The sequence below is a fragment of the Diabrotica undecimpunctata genome, chromosome 2 (genome assembly GCF_040954645.1).
Source record: "Diabrotica undecimpunctata isolate CICGRU chromosome 2, icDiaUnde3, whole genome shotgun sequence".
Taxonomy (NCBI): domain Eukaryota; kingdom Metazoa; phylum Arthropoda; class Insecta; order Coleoptera; family Chrysomelidae; genus Diabrotica; species Diabrotica undecimpunctata.
Window position 1 is genome coordinate 23,264,182 of NC_092804.1, and position 23,418 is coordinate 23,287,599.

General features: G+C 33.1%; 1 protein-coding gene across 4 annotated transcripts in view; it reads right to left on the bottom strand.

The window, feature by feature from the left end:
* The window catches only part of qvr (glycosylphosphatidylinositol-anchored protein quiver), an 81,133-nt gene extending 59,798 nt beyond the window's left edge, over positions 1–21,335 (bottom strand). Inside the window, exons 1-2 of one of the 4 annotated variants that reach the window (XM_072522513.1) lie at positions 20,915–21,335; positions 11,174–11,215 (exon numbers count right to left, since the gene is read on the bottom strand). In XM_072522513.1, coding sequence (XP_072378614.1) covers positions 11,174–11,215; positions 20,915–20,939 — 67 coding nt within the window. In that variant the 5' untranslated portion in view covers positions 20,940–21,335. The remainder of the gene's footprint in view (positions 1–11,173; positions 11,216–20,914) is intronic. The other 3 variants (XM_072522515.1, XM_072522516.1, XM_072522514.1) reach the window with 3 other exon arrangements.
* Between the last annotated feature and the right edge of the window lie 2,083 nt (positions 21,336–23,418).

Genomic DNA, 23,418 nt, shown 5'->3' on the forward strand with positions numbered 1-23,418 from the left:
GTTGTTATTAATATTCCGTCCACAAAATACTTTTTTCATTCGGAAGCACACTGCTTTGGCCTTTTCAATGCGGATTTTTATCTCTTTGACGCTCTCTAAATTTCTATTAAATCAAATTTAAGCTTTCGAAGTGGGGTGTATCGAAGACTGCTATGCATAAACTGGGGTAACAGAGTGACAAATAAAGATGTATTACTACCTCTGAAGATCAATCCGAAGTAGTGAAAATCATGAAAATACGAAAAATACGAGTATTTTACTCATGTCATGCGACACCAAGAACGATATAGTTCTTCATTTTATTATTCATGGGGCAAAGTATGCGAAGAAGAAGTCGAAGAAGAAGGTCGAAGAAGAACATCATGCCTTTGTAACCTACGTGAATGGTTTAATCAGTGTTCGTCGTAACTCTCCAGAGCTGCGGTGAATAAAATTATTATAGCCAACGTTCAGTAAGAAACATGATCCGGAGAGAAGAATATATTTTAAATTTTTTCTAAGTTCTATTGGCTCCATATTTAAATATAAATAAGATAATATTGTTAATGTTTCTTTATATCTATGATAAATTTGGCTTTTTTGTATTTGGTGATAGACCAAATTACCTCAAGTCTATTATTTGCATATCGACTATTACAAATAAGGAGGCCGTCAATTTCTATTCTAATTATTTAATTCTTCAGGGCTTTCTTAATTTGTTATTTGAATAGGTATAGAACAATTCAGGCAACAACACACAACCCTGCCTGACGCCTCCATTTTTTTTTATTTGATCCGGTATATTAAATGAGTACTTTAATTTCTTGCTCCTACTAGAGATTTTGTATTATTCAGATATTATGCCATTATGCTCTTATGCCAATGTTTTTACCTTTGAGTAATTGCGTCAATGGTTTATGTTTTACTGCATCAACCGCTTTTCTTAGTTTATATTAAGACATCGCTCTGATAAAAGAATAAAAGCAAGCAAGACCTGGGATAGACAATGACATTTTGCAGGGTAGTTACTGCTTTTATATAACTTTCACTTAAAGTTTATTGTTTTATTACCACTTACTGTTGCCATTTTGTATTTTACATATTTTTACTGGGTGTAATATAAAAATAAAGATTGGAGAAGTGACGTGAATTGAGGGTAGTTTTATCAACAATGTAAGTACAATGACGTGTCGTCTTTTATTACAATTTAAAACTTGTAACAATTATTGCATTATGTAGTGGAACGCTTTCGATTAACAAATTTTAAGAAATGAAAGTTTTACCCCGATGCATGACTTTTCTAATGAAAAATATAAGAATTATTTTCACTAAAGTGCAAACAGTTTTTTGAATTGCATATTTCTATCAACGAATAAAAAAATAATGAATTGGCCAATGCTCTGTTTAGCCACCAAAATCTAAACAGCAACAAACGCGACGTGAAAATATAATATCACCGCAGAACTTGTCATTACATGGTGAAACTTAGTTACTTCACCATTTGTATGGACACGCGCGAAAATATTTCTTTTTAAGTTTTACAGAAACTAACGGGGTTTCACTTCTTAATATTTCACTAAAGTGCAACTCTGCTTATGCTTTGCCTAATTATAGGCATACAAAAATACTAAAAGATCATCGTAGTTACAAAATCTTATGATAGTAGAAATACTAGATATCTTAGATTAATCGAAAGAACATATAAGTGGCAATCAAGATACACCTGAACAGACCATTCTGATAAATTCAAAAAAGATTCAGCAGTTGAAAAAAGATGAAAGCCCTAACAAATGTGAAAATAAAAAAAATTATCAGAAATTTTACAAATATTAAAAGAGATAAGATATTAATAAGAGAATTACGTTAATTTAAGCCTGGGAAACAACACCAGAAAGCTGATATAGTGATATTTTAATTGCAATATTAAAGAAAGGGTATCCGGTACTTTGTAACCAGTACCAATACCAAAGGTATGCTACTTTTGGATTAGAGTTACTAAATAATCCGATTTAAGAATATGGGAAGGGTAGGGTAGGCAATGAAAAGATCATAGAAGTATATAAAGCAGGATTTAGGAGGGAAAACTAAAGAATAGACATTAGCTTATTTTATACACAACTAATTTATTTCAGGCAAGCATATGATATAACAAAATAAATAGCTAGAAAATGTACGTAACGATGAATCAAACATATCAAAAACATTCATTAAAGAGTCAAAACTGACAACGAAAAGTGGCAGTACAAGGACAGAATTCAGAAACATCTAGAACCCATCGCACAGTACTACAATATTTACCTTAGGTACACTATATACATTAAAAAACAATGTTTGGGTTATGCAGACGACTTAATATCGATCGCGAGATCATCACGAACTTAAAGAAATCACAAGGAGGTTAGGAAGAGCAAAAAGGGAAGCAGACTTAGAAATAAATGAGGACAAAATAAGATTTACGGATTTATGAAAAATTAACTATGAAACTGACTATCTAGAAATTATTGAAATATTCAAACAACAAAGCAAACCAGTTAAAACATAGATATTTGTACTACGCGCTCCGGTAAGTACTTAGTCTCACCGACGGATGGCGCCACTATTGCAAAAGAAATTTATCACCAGATTCTTGTAGACGGCTAATGTCAAAATTTCAGCCGAATCGAACGGTAGTTCTGTTTGACCGCGTATGGAAGCAGGCGTGTCCGGTATTTGAGAAAAATCCGGTGATTCGATTCTTGTTTTTGGAAGGGAAATCAAGCAGTGAAATCAAAGAGCGTTTGGGTGCTGTATATAGTGACTCTTCTCCTTCGATGTCAATTGTCAAACGAGTTTGGTTTAAAGAGTTTTAACGTGGTCACACGTCGGTTTTTGATAAGTCACGCGGTATCCCAAAAATGGCTACCACGAAGGATAACATAAAAAAAATCCACAATCTCGTATTCACAGACCGCCGATTGAGGTTCACGAGATAGCTAAGACAATAGGCATCTTAAAAACCGAGTGTGTCATATCCTGTATAAAATTTTGGGAATAGGAAAGCTGTCAGCTGACGCGTTTAAACGCAATATAAAGGAGTTTCTGCGTTATTTTGTGACTACTGATGAAAAGTGGATCCACTGGTACTTACCAGAGACCAAGGAACAGTCGAAACAATGGACGTTACCAGCTAAATATGCCCCAAAGGAGGCGAAGGCTGTCCTATCGACTGGAAAGGTGATTGCCATCGCCTACCTGGAGAAGGGAAAAAGGTCACAGCGCCCTACTAGCCGAATTGCAGAAAAAACCGCACTGGCTCACACGTCCGCTGTCGCCACGGTCAAATTGGACGAACTGTAGCCTCAGACTTAAAAAAGTTAATCGCCGGGTAGAAATTCAAGTCAAATGAGGAGCCCATCGCTACCACAGGAGTTTACTTCGCAGACCACGAGAAAACATACTTTTAAGACTGGTTAAAGAAGTTGGAGGATCGCTGGGTAAAGTGTATGTACCTAAAAGGAGACTATGTTGAGAAATAAATCGCCAATTTTCCAAAATTTTCGTTTTTCTTGTGTAGGCTAAGTATTTATCGGACTGCCCTCTTATATTATATAAAGATAATATATGTAAATAATTATATATCAAGGAGTCTATCAAGGAAAACTAACCGACCCTATTGAAGCTGGAAATGGGATAAGACATGGAGATTCCCAAAGTCCTCTATTGTTCAACCTGATTATGGATGAAATAATAAAAAAAGCAAGAACTAAAAAAGGATACTAATGGGAGAAAAGCAACTTAAAATAATCTGCTATGCAGACGGCGCAATACTACTCTCTCAAAGTAAAGATGATTTACAACGTATGCTGCACCAATTTAGTATAACCGCGAGAAAATTTAACATGTTAATTTCCCCAAAAAAGACAAAATGCATGGTTACAACAGCAAATTTACTAAGATGTAAATTGGAGCTGGAAGGTCAAATAATAGAACAAGTGATGAAGTTTAAATCTCTAGGCATCACATTATCTAGCTACGGAAAGCCCGAAACTGAAGTGGAAGATCAAGTGAATAGAGCAAACAGAGCCGCAGGCTGCCTGAATGAAATAATTTGGAGAAATAAAAATATCGGGAAAGAAACGAAAGGCAGAATTTACAAAACAGTAATCAGACCAATAATGACATACGCGGCAGAAACAAGATCTGTCACAGAGAGGACAAAAAGGATGTTAGAAACAGCAGAGATGAAAATACTTAAAAAAGTTGATGGTAAGACACTATGGGACAGAGCTAAATGTACAGATATACGACGTAGATTCAAGGTGGAGAACATCAAGAACTGGGTTAGAAATAGAAGAGTAGAATGGAACGATCATATAAGCCGAATGACAACAAATAGAGTAGTAAAGACGGCAAGAGATGGTTCCCCAATAGGAAGACGATCAGTAGGAAGACCACGAAAACGATGGAACGACAACTTACGGGAGGTACATTGAAAAACGGATAGTCATGTCTATATAAAAAGAAGAAGAAGTTGAAGGAGTCAACAAGGAGCTTCACGACGAATTCTAAGATCAAAGGATGTCTCTAAGAAATAAAAAAGAAAAGTACTAACATAAATCTACAAAAAGGAAAAACAATAGACATATATAAAAGATGAACTCACGAAAAGCCATGGTATGCCAGAACTCTTTGGTATGCTATCATAATGGCAGAACTACGGGCACAAAGGATCTTATGACTGGGCCGTGTAAAAAACCTTCAGTAATATAGAGAGAAAAAAGTACTACTTAGAAAGTTGATAGAAAAAAAAGAAGAAACAGACAAAGAAATAAATAACTTTTCTAAGTAATATACAATCTAACCTATACATAGAAAAGTGTTTACAAGCGTTTATTATTAAGTAAACACATATACCGTGCGACATAATATACTGATGAAATCAATAATAATATATTTTTATTATTTAAAAGCTATAATGGGTTATGAGTTACAGCGAAATCGGTCACTTTAACAATAGATTATGAGTTTTAAATTGAAAAACGTAAAAATAGTCCATAAAACTGCACGAAAAAACACTTATTTTAGAGACCGAATCGTACTACAGCACAATCATTAAAGTAATAAAAAAAATATAAGGTTATAACAAAATTTACAATCAATCTGCATATAACGATTTTTTACATAACGCAAAGATAAGAAAAATTGCTATGGGGCGAGCAGAAGAGTATAGTAAAATATACACAGACACAGACATAGGTCGTACTATGAATCCAAAAACAATTCCACTCAAGAAATATCCAAAGAAAAACTAAAATTATTATATACAGAACACTGCTGAGACCGGTCATCACATAGCAGGGCGGAAACATGGACTCTAACGCAGAAGGATGAAAGACTTCAAAACATTTGAAGCTATGAAATAGCTAAACATATGAGATAAATAAGAAAAATTGCTATGTGGTGAGCCGAAGAGTATCGTAAAACATACACAGACATAGACGTAGAGTACAGATGGCCCAATTTCACTTAGCCGTATTATGCGCAAATCAAGAAGAGAGGGCATGGCGACCTAGACAGAAAATATTGTCTCTCCTCTGAGAGAAAAGAGTTACCCTATCCTGGCCCTTAAAATATTACTGCGTATCTCAAGGTCAGAGACAAAGTGAATTTGGACAGCCTTTTATATATCTTTATCTATAGATACAGATAAAACAAGGTTTTGGAGAGAGAGAGACAACGATAGCGACTGTTCTAGTTGAATATTCAAGAAGGATAACTTCTTTAGTGTAAGTATTTAGCGTAGATAGACCAAAATTAAAAAAAAACTGTCAAGGTTACCGAACACCCTAAGGATTTCAATGGCTTTCTTTAAAATATAGAGATATTTGTAGTCCCAGAGGCGAAAGTGAAATATAATGAATATGTCGACTAAAGTAGCAGACAACTAGTGGCAGTAGCATGAAATATATAACATATCCTACTCTTATCTATATGGAATAGCACTAAAGCCATAACAACAGCTAGTTGTACTATATATGTAGTTTCTGATAGCTTAAAATATTATCAGAAGCAAGTGAATAATTTTTGTTTGATTCGACTTCCATAAAATTCGTTAAAGAATCGTTAATGGTAAAAAAGCGCCAATTGTTTTTTGTATAATGCCTTGTTGTCTTTTGGAATAAAGAAAACTGTTTTTGGTATTTTCGATGTTAACAAAATTGAGAATCGTCCCTTTTCTTATTGTCGTAATAATCTAATAATTGATTCTGATGTGCAACCTCCATATACCAATTGTTCCATTATTTTTGAAACATTTTTAGTTCTTTTTAGTTAATTAAAAACTTCTTTTTTCATTGCTTTACAAGTTGTATTTTTATTGCGCAACAAAAAACCTCAATTAAAAACAAAACTTGTAAATAAGGTAGGTACAAAAAATTAAATATAACAAAAAATATGGAACGCTTGGTATATTTTTAACGACAGATTTAATAATTCTCCAATAAATTTTCATTTCTAAATACTTTTTGATAATTTACTAAAGAATTATTATATTGTCCTTATAACTGTTGTAAAGTACACAATTTTTTATTATATTTTTGAAGTGTGTTGTTCATTCATTTAGGTAAAAAATTTAATTAAACATACTGGAAAAATTGTTGTAATAATAACTTCGTGTGTAAATTAAAGGATTTGGTTGACCAAGTAGGGGATTTTTGATAGTAAGTGTCCTTATTTTTATAGTAAATAGGAAAGTTATAGTAAAAACTATCTAATAAGCTGATTATACTGACGGGGGTATTCTAAAGATTTCTTGGCTAAAAGACATAAATAAGACATTGTAAAAGGCAATCTTGTCAACCATATTCTTACAACATCCAAAGCTTCAGTAGCTAGATTATATAATAATTATTTAAATTAAATATATACTTAGCTTCCTAAGAACGGATTTTCAAGATCATCTATATGCAAAAAGTGTATAGGGATAACATCTATTAGCTTACTTATTAATTTTAAGGTGCTCACAGTGATATTAAAGTGGATATGTACTTATGGAATAGCAACTTTGCTACAAAAACAAAAAAATGTGTTTGGCATACTAAAATACCATTCAGATGATAATATATATTTGTTTTTATTTTATTATTAGGTAAATTTTGACATTGAGGGTTTAAATATAAAAATTTATTTTTTACAATAAATATAAAAATATCGACCTATCAAAAATAGAACAATATAATGTTCGTTATTTCTGGAAAATGTTATTTTTGAAATAGTAAGAATTCTTTTTTAAGATTGCTCTCTACTAATATACCGCTTAAATACTAACAATATTACAGTAAAAAGAATAGACTACGAGACCATCGGAAACATATCAAAACCAGAAAGGATTATAAAGGGACAGCTTCAGCAGTTTTCATTTAATTTTATAATCGACCGAATAATAGAAGCTCTCTTTCTTAGTGTACTGTACTTATCATTACGGAACACATGGCGCAGATATGACGCTTTCTTCCTTTTAACAGTTGGTAATAATTCCATCTCTTTACCCATTCGTCTAAATACCTCTGTGTTGGTCACTCTATCTCTCCAAGGTATTCTCAATATTCGTCGGTACATCCATATTTATAAAGACTAACATTTTTATAGTTAGTTTTGAAATTTATTTTCTTTCAGTTGATCTTTAGTCCAAATTGGTTGTCTGTACTAATTATTCAACTGAGCCATAAAAATCTTTGATGTTATCGGTCAGTATAATATCATCTGCATATCGAAGATTACTTATTGGTAAGCCATTAATTTTGATGCCTTCATTCATGTACGATATCAAAATCGAAGCAGACAAGAAAGAGAACAAAAGTATATTTGACAGAGACAAAGACTAAAATTTAGAGTGAGTATATGGGAGTGACAAAAAAACCGCTTTTTGTATAACCATATAGAAAGAATGGATAGAAATATATTGGTGTGAGTAGTACTTAAAGACAGTTATTCATATCTAATAAACGTAATATTGATTATTAAATTTGTATAAAAAAAAAACAGTGGAAGATACGAAACCCGATTATCCAGGTCCAAAACCAGAAACAATACCGCGTAGCTACACGTCTCGACTTATTACATTAAACATGTAAGATATTTAAGTTGCTGCCTCAGTTATGTTGGGTAGTGGGAAGGTCACGTTGGCAATAAATACCGCTCATTAGAAAGAGATACAGGGACTGCTTTGCGTCATTTTTCCCTGTCGCACTGGGGGAACAAGTCTATATTGCAGCGCTCGGTCTGTGTATTATATGTCTATGGTGCGTTCTAAAAATTACCTAGCCTAACCTTATTAAAACTAAAAATTATCACAAGTTTGTTCCAAAAAGGATACCCAGCAGATATCAATACCAACAAAATCAAGGCAGAAAGCACCATTAGAAGATGATTCGAGTACTTTTACATAAAACACCGAGGCAGTTAAAGTATATCGGTAGCGCTTATACGAGTAAGAAGATCAAAAAGGAAGCTCAGGAACATAAGGGAGTAGTTCTAACACCAATACGGTAGTCAACGGAAACCTTTAACTGTTTTTCGAGAGGATTAATGTGATAAGGCTGTTTAGTAAAATACCTCTACAAGACGAAATTACAAAAGATCTAGCCTATTGAAATGAATGAAATAGGGGTCTAAAAAAATTATCTAATAATGGGATCCTGGATAAAGAACACTCATGGTCCGGGGCTGTAACTTATTATATCTTAAGTACGGATTTGAAGGGACATTCACCTTCACACAACATTAATGAGCTTCTCTATTCAAAGAACACTCATGGTTGGGTACTTTGGGTTAACATATGTTAACTGAGGATCTGAAGGTGATATTAACCCATCTTGTTGGGCAAAATTAAAAATCTATAGTGGAGTGCTGAGCAATCCTGGACTCCAATATCACTGCTAATAAAGGACTTTAAATAGAAAAGTAGTCCGAGGAAGGATTATTTGCAGTATCACTAGATAACTCAATTCTGCGAGTTTTATTCAATTGGATAAAAGAAGTAAACTGAGAATACTAATATACCGAAGCCTGGACCAATTATTTTTAAGTAGCAGACCGAAGGGAAATCAATGTTGACGGAAAAAATATTGTAGGGGTAATAAACTGATGATCCAAAAAATAAGAGAAAAATTTTAGGAAAATGAAGCTGATTATGTTTATACCAGACACTAAAAATGAAATTTATATCTTTGGTTAATCCCTTAAGATCAAGAGAGCCGTAAATCTCTCACAACAAATTTAATAGCTTTAATCTAAAGCAGGAAACTTCTTTATCCAGGAAACTGGATAGGTGGAGTTCAAAGGAAGGGCATGTTTAGGCACAAGGGTCTTTTAAACAAATGCTAAAGATAAGTAGCGTCTCATCATCATCATCATCATCAACCTGTATGCGTCCACTGCTAGACGTTTTGTTAATCCGTTGTCTGACAATCTGGCGACGTACCCTGTCCATTTCCATTTTAGCGACGCAATTTTTTCGATGGCGTCTGTTGTTTTTGTTCTACGACTTAGTTCTACGTTTGGGATTCGGTCTCTCAGAGAGACACTCAACATCTGGCGCTCCATAGCCCTCTGAGTAAAGCTAATGTTTCCGCTCCATAAGTAAGTACAGGCAGCATACATTGGTCAAAGATTTTTCTTTTGAGGCCTATGAGTAGGTCAGATTTAAATACATAGTTTAATTTACCAAACACTTGGTTGTGTTTGGTAGTTGAAAGGTCACGTTGGTTAATCCTATGTGACGTGGGAGCTCACGTGTCTGGTTATCTCTGCCCAACCAAATTTCATGTCCTAAGGACTTATACGATGTAGTATGCACAATATCCCTTCCATCAACAGCAATATTTCGATCCAGCACCAGGTTACTCACTATTTGCATCTTGTTCATATTAATCATTAGTCCGACCTTCAAGGAACCGTGATTATAATTTTTCAAACATTTTTAGTGCATCATCCATACGATCGGCTATAAGAACGATGTCATCTGAAAATCTTAAATAACTGAGCTTCTCTCAATTTACGTTGATACCATGCTCGTTCAGTTGTGTCTTCTTACAAGTATGTTCTAAAAGCGTCGTGAGTAGCTTTGGAGAGACGGTATCTCCTTGCCGTACTCCTCTGTATACAGAATTTATTTTTTTCTTGTTCAGATAATCTTATGCTAGCTGTGGCATTTTGGTACATATATTTGATTATGTTAGTGTAGCGATGGTCTATTCGGCATTCTGTCAATGCTTTTAACATTTTCTGAGTGTTTATGGTATCGAATGCTTTCTCGTAGTCCACAAATATCAGTGCCAATGGTTTGTTGTATTCTGCAGACTTCTTCATCAGGTTCAAGAAGTGTCTTACCCGAAAGAAAAAGACGAAGAAAAAGGAGAAAGAATATGGAAACGATCTCATAGAAGACCACTCTTAAAACTCGAAACCGGAAAAGACATTCACTATAAACCTAGATTAGCTTATATATGATTATATGTTATATATGCATGTTCAACATTGTACCTTTTTTTAAGGAAATGTCTTTAACTTTTACTTATACATATATGCTTTTATAATGCGAATACATTATTGCAAGGAAATACAATAAGAAAATCAATGCAATTAATTCTTTTCTGAAATCCCTAAATTTTGTAAAAGTTCTCGGTAATCATAATATATTAGTTATAATAGATATTAATACAACAATCTTTCACGCAAAAATAGTTAAATAAAATAAAAAAATATACGTTTCTTTAAATATCTAAAAATGTTAATAAAAAATTTTCAGTAAAGTCGTTCAAAAATTGTTATTGTTAGGAATTAGATATAAAAACATTTTATTCGCAATTCTAACAGTAGTAAAACCTTTTTATATTAAGTAAAGCATTGTAGTATTAAATGTTTTATGTGTAAAGGTAAAAATTGTGTACCCCAAAGCAGTTCTCGTAAAATGAAATAATTTGTGCCCAAAAAATAAAAACAAAAAAACTCGTCATAATTTAATGAATCTGTTATGTTTGTACAACATTTTGTAAAATGTGGTTGAATTTATATTAATATGTTATCTAATTTAAAAAAGAATTTAATGATTTAAATTTTACAAACAATGTTAACTAGGCGTCTATCAAAAATCTAATTGAATGTTAGTACTTCAAGCAAGGTACAGGTATGTAGTGTAAATTATTTTTTTACTCACGAGCACATTCCCACTGAGCACTTCCAAAAGATATAAAACAGACTGGAATAAAGTTAACCAAATGTATTAACAAAAACGCGAAACAGGAGGAAATATTCTTAAGTAAAAATTATTTGAAACAATTTAAAGCTGAAACATCAAAACATTATTTATGCTACACAGTAATTAAACAAAAAAAAAAAACAACAAAATCAGTTATACAGTGTGTCCCAATTAACTTAAAGTTTAACGAAATTCAATAAAATTTATAGGTACTAATCTACTCTGCTCAATAACTAACCGTTCATATCAATATTAATGTTTGTCAAGTACTAAGAACGACCTTAATAAAAAATAAAAGGACAAATTATTCATTTTAAGTTTGTATCTTGTTGTTGATACATTATACAATTCATTTTATGGTCCTTCGAGCCAGATAGCAATAAAGAGAAGCAAAACTCAATCCAAACAAATAATTCCTGAGCGACAACGCCATCGAACGCAACAAGCGGCGAATGCAACAAAGGGTGAGTATGTTCTTTTTTCCTCCCATTCCTAGATTTATGTAGACAATCATCATGATTTTCCTGAGACAAACGTCAGCATCCGTAGAAGTAGAGTTAAACGATTTAAAAACTGCACGTAAGAATTTGAAGGCAGCAACAACTAGGTTTTAAACGTATTTGGATACATTTACTAACGATAAAACCCGACCAATAAAAATAAAACGTGGGATAAGGCAAGGAGATATTTTGTCACCGAAATTATTCCTTACGGAATTGCCTTGAATGCCTTGAAGATGGTCAATTGAGACCACAGAAGAGTAACAATAGACGGCGAAAAGCCTAACCTCCGTTTCGCAGATGACATTGTCCTTATCACAGATAATTTAGGAGAAGCCACAGATAGGTTTAATGAATTGGACTTTGCATGTTCGAAGGTGGGCCTCAGAATTAACTTGACCAAAACTAAGTTATGATAAATATGGTCCCCAATAACCATTTAACTATTCAAGACAAAGTGGTAGTTATGAAATTAGAATCAGCAGGGATAACCAAATATGAGAAATCCAAAGACGAATTACTTTAAGGTGGGCAGCCTTTAGAAAACTGAGAGACACACCTAGGGCCAACATACCAATTAGCCTCAAAAGAAAAGTATTTTACCAATGCGTATTACCGGTCATGACCTATGGGGCCGAAACTATGACTCTAACCAAGACTACGGCTTTGAAATTGAGAGTGACACAGAGACGAATGGAACGGTCTATGCTGGGAGTGACGTTGTGGGACCGAATAAGAAACGAAGATCTGCGAAAAAGAACGAGTATTGCTGATGTTGTGAAACGCATCTTCTTCTTAAAGTGCCTATCCGTTCCGGATGTTGGCGATCATCACGGCCATCTTTACTTTATTTATTGCAGCGCGGAACAGTTCAGTGGTAGTCGTGTTATACCACTTTCGTAAATTTTGAAGCCAGGAAATGCGTCTTCTTCCCGGTCCTCTCTTACCATTTACTTTTCCTTGGAGAATCAGCTGGTGAAACGCACAGCGGAACTAAAATGGAACTGGGCAGGTCATCTAGCGAGAATGCATACGATAGACGAGCAAAATTACACGTTGGGCTAACGACATCAGGCGTATCACCAAAAATTAGCAACAAACAGCACAAAATCGTAAAGAATGGAAAAGTTTAAGGGATGCCTATTTTCAGCAGTGGACATGATAAATGAAGGCTCATTTTTGTATGATGATGAAGATAATGATGACTAACGATAAAGTAATACAATTAGAAAAAAGTTAAAACTTCAAATAGTCTATCAAAATTATCGAAATTTATCGAAACACAAACGGGTATCGAAGATTTAGACGATTCAGAAACAGATACTAAGTAATTAAAAAACTTTGAAACAAAATATTATGACACAATACAAAGACCATTAAAATGTATTAAATCAAACGAAACTGACATTCAATGTACTCAAATCACTAATGAAAATGTATGCGAATCAAACAATAACCAAAATAAATTTCAGACCATCGAACTAAAGAAAGCTCTAGGGGGATTACGATAAGTGGCCTCAATTTAGAAACATATATCACACTCATTCATGAGAACTCATTTATACAGTTTGTGAAATTAAAAGACAATTTTTATTTTGGCTTTAGGGCTATATAATCACTAGGCAAACCTGTAGAGTCATGGGATTATTGATTCATTTATTAACTTTCAACTTGGATTCGCATACAGATAAATGTTGAAAAGAGTTGAAAAGTACTAAATATAAACAGCGTGTTCATCATTTAATGATAAAAAATCAACTAATTCAAAAGCACATAAACTTCATAAATCCTATGGCCGCGCCAAATGATATTCCAAACCGCAAACCTTCCTAACGTCTGAAATTAAATGTGATATAAAAACATTAAATATCTATCCGTTTCCTCCATATTGGATGAAATAACAAAATTAAAACTGTCAAAATTGTTTACATGCCAATTATAATGTAAGGGATTGCACCGCACAAGGGTGTAAGGTATGTTCTAAGCATCATACACATTGACACGCTATCTCAAGCTTCTATCAATATTGCCATTGCCTTAATTCTTCTTCTTTAAGTTCCATCTTCTATCGAAGGTTAGAAATCATCATGGCTATGCGGACTCTGTTGACTGCCGCTCTAAAAAGTTCTGCACTACTGCATTCAAACCATTCCCAAGTTCTTAAGCCAGGATATTCTTCGTCTTCCCACATTTCGCTTTTCTCGGATTTGCCTTACATAATAAGTTGTAATAATGCGTATTTTTGCCCTCTCATCACATGTCCTAAGTACTCAAGTTTTCGTCTTTTGATAGTTAATATAGATTTTCGCCTCATTTCCTATTATTCTAGTTACTTCCACGTTTGACATTCTTTGAATCCATGATATTAGTAGGATTCATCTGTAACACCAAAATTTAAAGGCGGCCAACCTATTTAGATGGACTTGTTTTAGTGTCTACGCTTCCAAGCCATAAAGAAGAGTAGAGAACACGTAAAATCGAAGCATTCTCAGGCGTAGTTCTAACCTTATATCCCGACAACAAGCCTTAATTGACAATTGCCTTAATAAGCTCTTCAAAAAACAGATTTAGGCAAATACTTTTATCGACTGCTATGGTATAGGCAAAATATATTAACGGAGATCTGGTACAGTGTAGAGCTCTTTTAGATAGCGGCGCACAACTTCGTAAGTCAAGATTTATTCGATAAATTGCGTCTAAAATCAGAAAAACCAAACGTACCAATAATGGTTGTTGGTAGCACATTTATTAACATAAATATACGTGCTTCTATTTCCATATCGTCTATTAATTCGACATTTAACATTAGCTTAAACTTTTTGGTAATTAAACGTGTAGCAACAAAGCTACCTAATGTTTCTTTTTCCAAAAATTCTATCGATTTTCTGAACAAAAACGTATCTCTAGCGGATCCAGATTTTATTCACATCGTCACTTCCTCAACATCGTCACTTCTTCATTCTTAGAAGAGATTTTAGAAAGATTTTGAACAACTGAAGATCTACGAATACGAAAGGTACGAAGAAAACTTCAATACCACGGTTCAACGTGGTACGTTCATGACTCTACATTCTTCTTTGGAAATTCATATTAGAATGATTTGAAACGTATGCATGCTATGGAATACCGATTTCGAACAAAATGTACACTTTAAAAGCCTTTTTACCTTTATTTACCTTTAACAATTGTGTTTTCTCACCATCTTTTAAGTGCAAGCCTACTTACAAACGCAAGACATACAAAATATCAAAGTTATTATAAATGTTTATAAGCTAAACAGCCCTTTTTCAAACAGTTTTTTAACAACAATTTTGATAAAATGTTAAAATTGTTTTAATACAGCTTAAAATTGAAGCCTCAAAGAATCGATTGCGATCTGCTAAATCATCTAGAGTCACTATTTGGGCAAGTACAGTTTTTTAAAAAATCGCTCTCCGAGATAAATAAATTGGATAGTTTGCGAACTATTTGGTCGATCTTGCTGAGATTTAGCACACTTTAATAACTTATTAATTGCCATAATTTTGAGTAAATATATTATATATCATTATTCAAAAAACAGTTATTAACATTTGTAAATTACTAAAAAAAACGGTCAAAAACGAATTTTTTCACTTTTTATGATATACCTCTCTATGATATAACTATCCCTCACCCTCATATACCTCTTAGATCCTTCAAAAACTTGTAAAAGATTGTTTTAGCTTTTTTCTTCTTTACTGAACTGTAATCCCAATCAATCCTCACGACTCTTCCTTATATTCTGTTTATGTTATGTGTTTATTCTACTCACTTCTTTATATTTAATGCAGAGTTATTAATATAACAGAGTGTAATGTTCGTACACCGATCATTTAGAATTTTCTATGGCCTATAACATTTTCTAGAGTAATATTGTCAACTAGAATTTCTTTAATAATCCGTTTCGAATTTTCTCCTATCGGGACCTTTCCTATTCTTAAAATTCTATAAGCCTTTTTTTACGTCGTAAATTTAGATAATAATATTTTCATTTATATGGAATCACCATGTATTTCAAACCACTATTTATTTATTTTGAAAAAACTTATTATTGTTGCGAAGAATAAAGGTTTTTATTGAAAATAAACAAACCAATAAAAAAATTGAACGAAAATAAATAAACTAACTTTCGCTTTCAAAAACTAAAATATGCCTCATGTGGGGTTAACGGATGTTCAAAGGGAAAAGATTATTGGTCTTGCAGAGCATGGAATGTCTCAGAGGATAAGCGTAACACAGAGCGTTGTGTCAAAAACCTATGCTAGGTATCAAGAGTGAGGAACGGTTAAGAATAGACCAAGATAAAGTCGCCAAAAAGTAAAACGGCTTGCCACGATCGTTTTATTATCCAAGTAGCTAGAAGAGACCCAACAATTTCTCACCCGCAACTCCTAAAGCAGCTTTTGGAAGGTACAGATGTAAGTGTTTCAGTTAAAACAATAAAAAGAAGACTTCGTGCCGAAGGACTATAGAGCAGTTACGGATTTCCGAGTTAACCAGGCAGCACAAGAGTGATCGCCTAAATTGGTGTCTTCAATACCAAAACTGGAACATTGGAAATTGGCAAAATGTGCTATTTTTAGACGAAACCAGGATTTGTGTAAAATCATATGACCGATGAATTCGTGAACTTAAAGGGCGAGAAAGATAAGCAAGAACGGAAACAGTCATTTCTGTTCAGAGATATAAAGGAGGAAGTGTAATGTTCCGGGAAAGTAATATGGTCGGTGAAAAAACTCTTTTAATTCCCATTCAACCAACTTTAATAGCTCGCTGGTATGTTGATTTGATTCTAGAAACTGTAGTTATACTGAAAAAGTGCAGTGGGAAAAAAATTAATTTTCATGCATAATAACGCACCTTCACATACCAGCAGTCATTACAAACTTCCTTGAAACAGAAGATATCATTATTCTGTAGTGGCCTGCTTGCTCACCCGACCTTAACCCTATAGAGCACTTGTGACATATGCTTAAAAAATGAATTATACTTCGCCGGGATAATCCACAAAATACCGTAGAGCTGGTATAAGCTGCTATTGAATAAAGGAAACAACCTACCACATTAAAATATTGACAATTTCTTTAGGAGCATGCCCACGTAAATTGGAGCTTGCATAAGGCCTAGGGTTAGTAACACCGACTACTAAAAAAGCATAAATAAATAAAAACAAAAATAAATACTTTTAGTTTTATTATTTAAGCATTTATGGGGTTCTTTGACTTCATAGGTTGATTTTTTAAATCGGCTTAAAATAATACGAAACATCAGATGATTCCATATAAGTTTATGCATATGGGTTTTTCCAACAAGCTGTAAATTACCATTCATTCTGAGTACTGTATTTTAATTTTCCAGTTTTTTGGTTTCTTGCAAAGCGCATAGTAATGTTCCTTTATTGGTGTTATACAAAGAGTGTATGTTTCGTACTTAGACATAAAGAATATCTTCATTTTTAACCTCGAAATTAATTAGTACATTGTATTCCGAGTAGTTTCTGATACAGTGAGGGTGTTTTTTCCTTAGGTACGGTGCTAACCTAGATCAACACCTTTCTGATTTATCCGGTTTGGGCTGTTCATATAAACCTTAAGTCATTTAAATAATCCAATGAGCATATAATTAATCATCAAATGAGCATTTGAAGATGCTCAATTCAAAAACTCAAATATTTCAACTACTTTCCCTTTTCTATTATGAACGAAGTTGCGAAGTCTTGATAAACTTTTAACAACTTTAGACGAATTTATGTTGGCGATAAATTATGCAAGATAGAGTGCAATATGACGAATCGCCTAGTAGCCCAAGCTGTGGATAAAAAAGGTTGATTTCATATACTAATTAAGGAATTTTTGAAACCTACTCTGAGATTATTAAGGGGACGTCAGGAACAACTCCTTAATTTGTGCAACAGAAAATTTTTGGTTAATATGAGACTTTGAAGGGATAAAATATACACTTTTGATTATTGCAAAGCAGCATGTACCTACTTGACTTTACAAAATATGGTCATTAAAACATAAAATTAAATTAAATAAGCTTTAATTTAAACCTCTACAAGTTTAATTTAAATAATTACAAAATGTAGAAAAATTGAAAAAAAAGAGAAAAGGAAGAACAACACAAATTCATAAAAAATATATCATTATTTATTGTAATAGCCCGTTTTCTAGAGGGCGCCTAGGTTAATACCTCAAAATAAGGTGTCCGATGGCGGACATTAATTCTCAGGATTTATACTTTATACATCTTAACAAAAAATTCAACAGGATTACTTAAAGAAAGTGCTCTTGCAAGACAATTAACCACTTTTAATTAAAAATAAATATCAAAAAAGAGAATCGCGGACATTTAAAGAAGAAGTTGCAAATAATCAATTATTTTAACAATTTTTGCATGTCAAAATTTTTTTTCGACTTTTTTTTTAAAAAGATAAAATTAATTTGTAAAATTTGCTGTAAAGTAGTATCAGTTTTTGTTAAGGATAATTTAATTTGGGATGCGCAGTTTAATTTTTCTAGATTGGAAACATTTATATTTTCATGTGATTTGTTTATACGTGTAATAATAATTTTCCAAGAGATTTTAACATTATATATGTATAATTGTATTAAACAAATTTGAATTTTATTTATTTCTTTCTACTCCTGTTTATTATCTCACTCTTTCACTCACAGGGAGTACAAGTGCAGACCTATTTGAATAATATAGTAATTATAATAAGAGGAAAATACGGTGATGTCGTATGCAGGACACTCCAAACAACATTAAAGATCCTTACCAGGTGGTGCGACAGGGAAAAACTATCTAGAAATTCTAGCAAAACAGTAATAGTCAGTTTCGTAGCAAAACTTCAAAACGAGACGGAACCTAGATAACATATAGATGCCAGCTCTGTATGGAAAAACTATCAAGTAGGTGTATGAGGTCAAATATCTAGGAGTAACTATCCAAAGCAAAGCTTTCTCTTTGGACATGTTGAAGAATATAGATAAAGAGATGTACTGGCTATATATGACTGTAGTCATACCAATGCTTACGTATGGCGCTATGCGTATGGTAGCCTAAATGTCCATAAAATACTACCAAAAATAAGCTGAATAAGCTTCAACGAAAAGCATGCTTAATAAGAGCGATATCGACTACCCCAATTGCCTCCATGGAGATCATTAACTCCCTCCATTACATATATGTATGGAGAAGTAAATGAAGACAGATGCATAAAGAAGGCGGATAAGATTCCAGGCAGTAGAGCGAGAGGATTGAAAGGGCGAAAACCGGGATGAAATCTGGAGAGATAATAAAAAATCGTCCAGATTTGGAAAAGGTACCAGATGCAATGCAACCTAAATATAGTTTTGAAAAGCCAATTATCGTCATCTTTTCAGGAAAGGTAGTAGGAGCCGAACAAACGAATCTCATAATGGCAGATTCATACTGTTATACAGTCGGCTCTAAATTTCATGAAAGACTCGGAGCTGGAATTCTCCTGGTGGTACAGTACACCAGGTAAACTAAGGTAAAATTTAGTTAATGCCTAAATAATCACTTCACTATCATCCAAGCGAAAATTTATGCTATAGAGATGTGCCTGCAGGAACTAAAAATGAGGAACTGCAGGGAAAGATCTATAAAAATTATATCGAGTAGCTAAGTGGCATTTAAGACACTAAAATCAAATCAAATTGACTCCAAGTTAGTTTGCTACTGTCTTCGCAATATGGTTTGAATCAGAATAAGTTTACTCTGGGTGCTTGGACAAACTGGTATTGAAGGTAACAAAAAAGCGTACCTATTTGCTCGTGAAGGGGCAAAAGAATCATTCATAGGCCTACAACCTTTTGTTGGCATAGCAAGAAGCGTAGTCAAAAGAACCATACCGGATTAATAGAACGAACGGTACAAAAAAATTGAGAAATTTTTAAAGGCTTTTATACAAAAACCTTTGAAGAAAAGAGATTCAAAAATCTATTATATATGAACAGCAATGATTTGTCAATTATCGTAGGTCTCCTATGGCAAAAAATAGTCACCAAGGGTCATAATAGACTTTGTTAAAAGGGCTGTGCTAAAAGCGCAACTTTAACCTAGATATGAGATACAATATACCTGCCAGGTCGAGTGAAAGGGTAGTTAAGGGCTCACTGATATTGACCTTGACCTATTGACTGAACTTGACCTAACCTAACTCCCTTTTAATCTTGATGAGGTTTGAAGAAGTTTTAATCTTGAAGAAGACAAAGAAAATGCTAATTTGAAAACGAAGAAAATACTAAATAACGGAGGTTCTAGCTTGTAATAGAAAATGCGCCTAGAAAATTATTATTTTTAATCTCTGAAATATAGCTTTCTACTTACTTTAAGACTTTAAAAAAAAATGAAAGGAAAGACTTCGATATGAAAAATAAAGTATCAAGTGAAAATTAAGAAGTATTAAATTTTGGAACAAACACAAAGAAAAACAAATAAAAATCAAATACAAATATTTGATTTTGATAAACATTATGTACTTAAAGAGTACCGTACTGTCATATCCCAAAATGAGCTCAGTTTCTCTTAAAATAGGGCAGGAAATGTTTTAGGACGACCTTGAATCTAAATTTATGATCTAAAATGCAGTTGAACGACGCGGAGGGGTTTCGCTTGAAGGTCACTGTCAGCTGTCACTTTAAAATTTTAAAATCTATACCTATCTCTTTACCCTATCTAATCTTAAATACCTTCTTTATATAACTATATTTTTCATCAATAAAAATTTATTATAAATAATTTTATATATTATTTAAGAATATCCGTTAATTGAAAGTAAATAATTCATTAAATTAAAAGTAACTGTATGCAAATTGTTGATATTGCAGAGGGTTTAGATATCGTACTGGTCAAACAATAGTCGGCGATGTTACATCTAACCTATGTTTACTTATTAACAAATATATTATATGTTGAATAATACAAAATAATTCAATATATCGAAATAATAGGTTTTTAAAATGCGCAAAATTTAAAATGTAGAAATTTTGACTGCTAACGATCAGTTGAAAAATTTAATATATCAAATCGTAGTTTAAATACGAACTATAGTGCAACATACCTATTTGGACACACTGTATAACATATAACAATTAAACATTTGACTTTTTAATCACATATATGAAGAACCACAATCTAACTATATTACCTAAAGTTACCAAGATTTTATACATCTTGGAAAGAAGATATTATCACAATCACATGTATCAGGTACTAATTCATTGCTTGTCTATATACACTAACTTATTCTACTTTACATTGTTACTATTTTAAACGACAATTTGGTTTTTAAACGAACTATGTGGCGGGTGCACATTTTCTAAACCACCAACGTCTATCTCTCTGCTTCTCGGTATAGTTGGAGTGTCGGAAGGTATATGGTGCTATTGATTTTAGCTTCTGTCCTTTTTCCGACGAGAAAACGCAGTGCCGTTACGTCATACAAAATTGGTCTAAGCTGTGAGAGAAAACGGAGTTTTTACGTGGTACTTTGGTGCAGTATAACTGTATACCGACTCCACAGGGGATATATTTTCAAGCCCGACAACAACTAATACAATATATTATTTTTTTTATACGTCGGCATTGAGACAAAACGAACATCAAAGGTGTGATATATTTATACGTAGAGACCTGATTGTAAGTTTAAAAAAATAAGAAGATGAATTATAGCTACAAAATATTGCCACAGTGTTTCGAAAACATGGGTTACCTCAACTAAAATTTTATTATCACTCAATAAAACTTTGATATAACAACAAACAATTTAATAAAGAATAGAATATCATAGAAAAGTCTTAACCAAGTAATAAATTGTATAAATTTTATGATATACAGTGTGGTTGCTGAAAAAGGGGTATAACGTCATAGTGTATGACAAAATATAAAGAATCATCACCGTCAGTCCCCTTAAAATTCACTCCTGAATTTATAGAAGATGAATAGGCCTTTCCTTCTTCTTGTAGTGCCTATCCGTTTCGGATGTTAGCGACCTTCATGGCAGTCTGTTTTTTGCAAACTGTTGCTCTGAAAAGATTTGTGGTTGTTGTGTTGAACCACGTACGTAGATTTTTCAACAAGGATATCCTTCACCTTCCTGGTCCTCGTTTTCTTTCTAATTTTCCTTGTATAATTAATTGCAGCAACCCATATCTTTCGCTGTTCCTCGTGATGTGACTGAGGTATTCGATTTTAGCTGTTTTTATTGTGGTTAACTACTCTTGTCCTTTTTGCATTCTTAATAAAACGTCCTGGTTAGTAACGTCATTGGTATAGGATATCTTCAGGATTCTATGATAAAGCCACATTTCGAAAGCCTCAATTTTCTTACAGGTAGCGTCTGCGAGAGTCCATGACTCAACTCCGTACAGCAGTATAGGAAATATATAACATTGTAGTAACCTGATTTTTATGGGTACTGATAAATCATGGCATTTGAATAGCTTTGCCACTTTTTAAAATGCAGAGCTTGCTTTCTCTATCATACATTTTATTTCTAGGGAATGGTCCCAATTTTCATTGACGTTCGTACCAAGGTAAGTATACGTTTTTACTCTTTCTATTGGTTGACCATTTACACTGATTCTTTTAATTTGCTGTTCCTTCTTAGAGATAATCATACATTTTGTTTTCTTAATGTTCAGTGAAAGTCTATATCTGTGACTCACTTCTGTGATTATATTCATTAACTCCTAGAGGGCTTCATAAATGGCAGCGAATACCACCGTATCATCAGTGTATTTACTGTTATTGATACATTCTCCGTTAATTCGAATTCAGGCTTCAACATTCTCTACTGCTTCTTGACAAATTTCCTCAGAGTATATGTTGAACAGCAACGGTAATTGTATACATCCCTGCCGAGTCCACGTTTAATTTTGATATCATTGAATTCTCCTGCCTCTATACGGATAGACGATGTTTGATTCCAGTAAAGTTTATTCCAATATTTGTTAATATCTCCATCAGCTTGTCGTGTTTTACTGTATTAAACGCTTTATGATAACCAATGAAACATGCATAAATATCGCAATAGACATACATCGTTGAAATAGCACTTTTATGTTAAGGACGGAGGTTATTCGGACCTATTCTGCCGTCCTCAATTAAAACGCGGTATCTTCAAAAAAATTGAATATCGAGTTTTTGCTATATATGGTGTCCTTGTGACCCTATTTATGTTTCTGCAATGTCTGAAAACCGTATAATTTTATTTACTACCAAAATAACAAATTGGAATATGCCGTATGTGCTAAATTTCAATAGTTGCTTAATTAAAATGCGGTATCTACAGAGTACTCAACTAAAAAGCGGTATGTGCTAGCGAGTATCATGTACTTGTCGCGAGTTAATTGAGCACAATGCATTTACCGTGTTTTTATCGAGCCTCATGTAAAAATCTAATATTCGTTCAGTGGTATTTGCATTGCGTTTAAGGTTTCTTAAATTTAGCTTTCAATTTGGCGCTTATTTTGTGGTATTTTGTGTTAGTTTTTATAGTTGTGGTTTTTTGCGGTTGTTTTTTGAGATTTGATTGCTCATTAGATGTGTCACGATAGAACGAAATATATATTATTTATGGCTTTGGAGATAAATGGAGATCTATCTTCTATGAGGATAGTGACTCGGTAAACGTATGCAAGACATTTTATT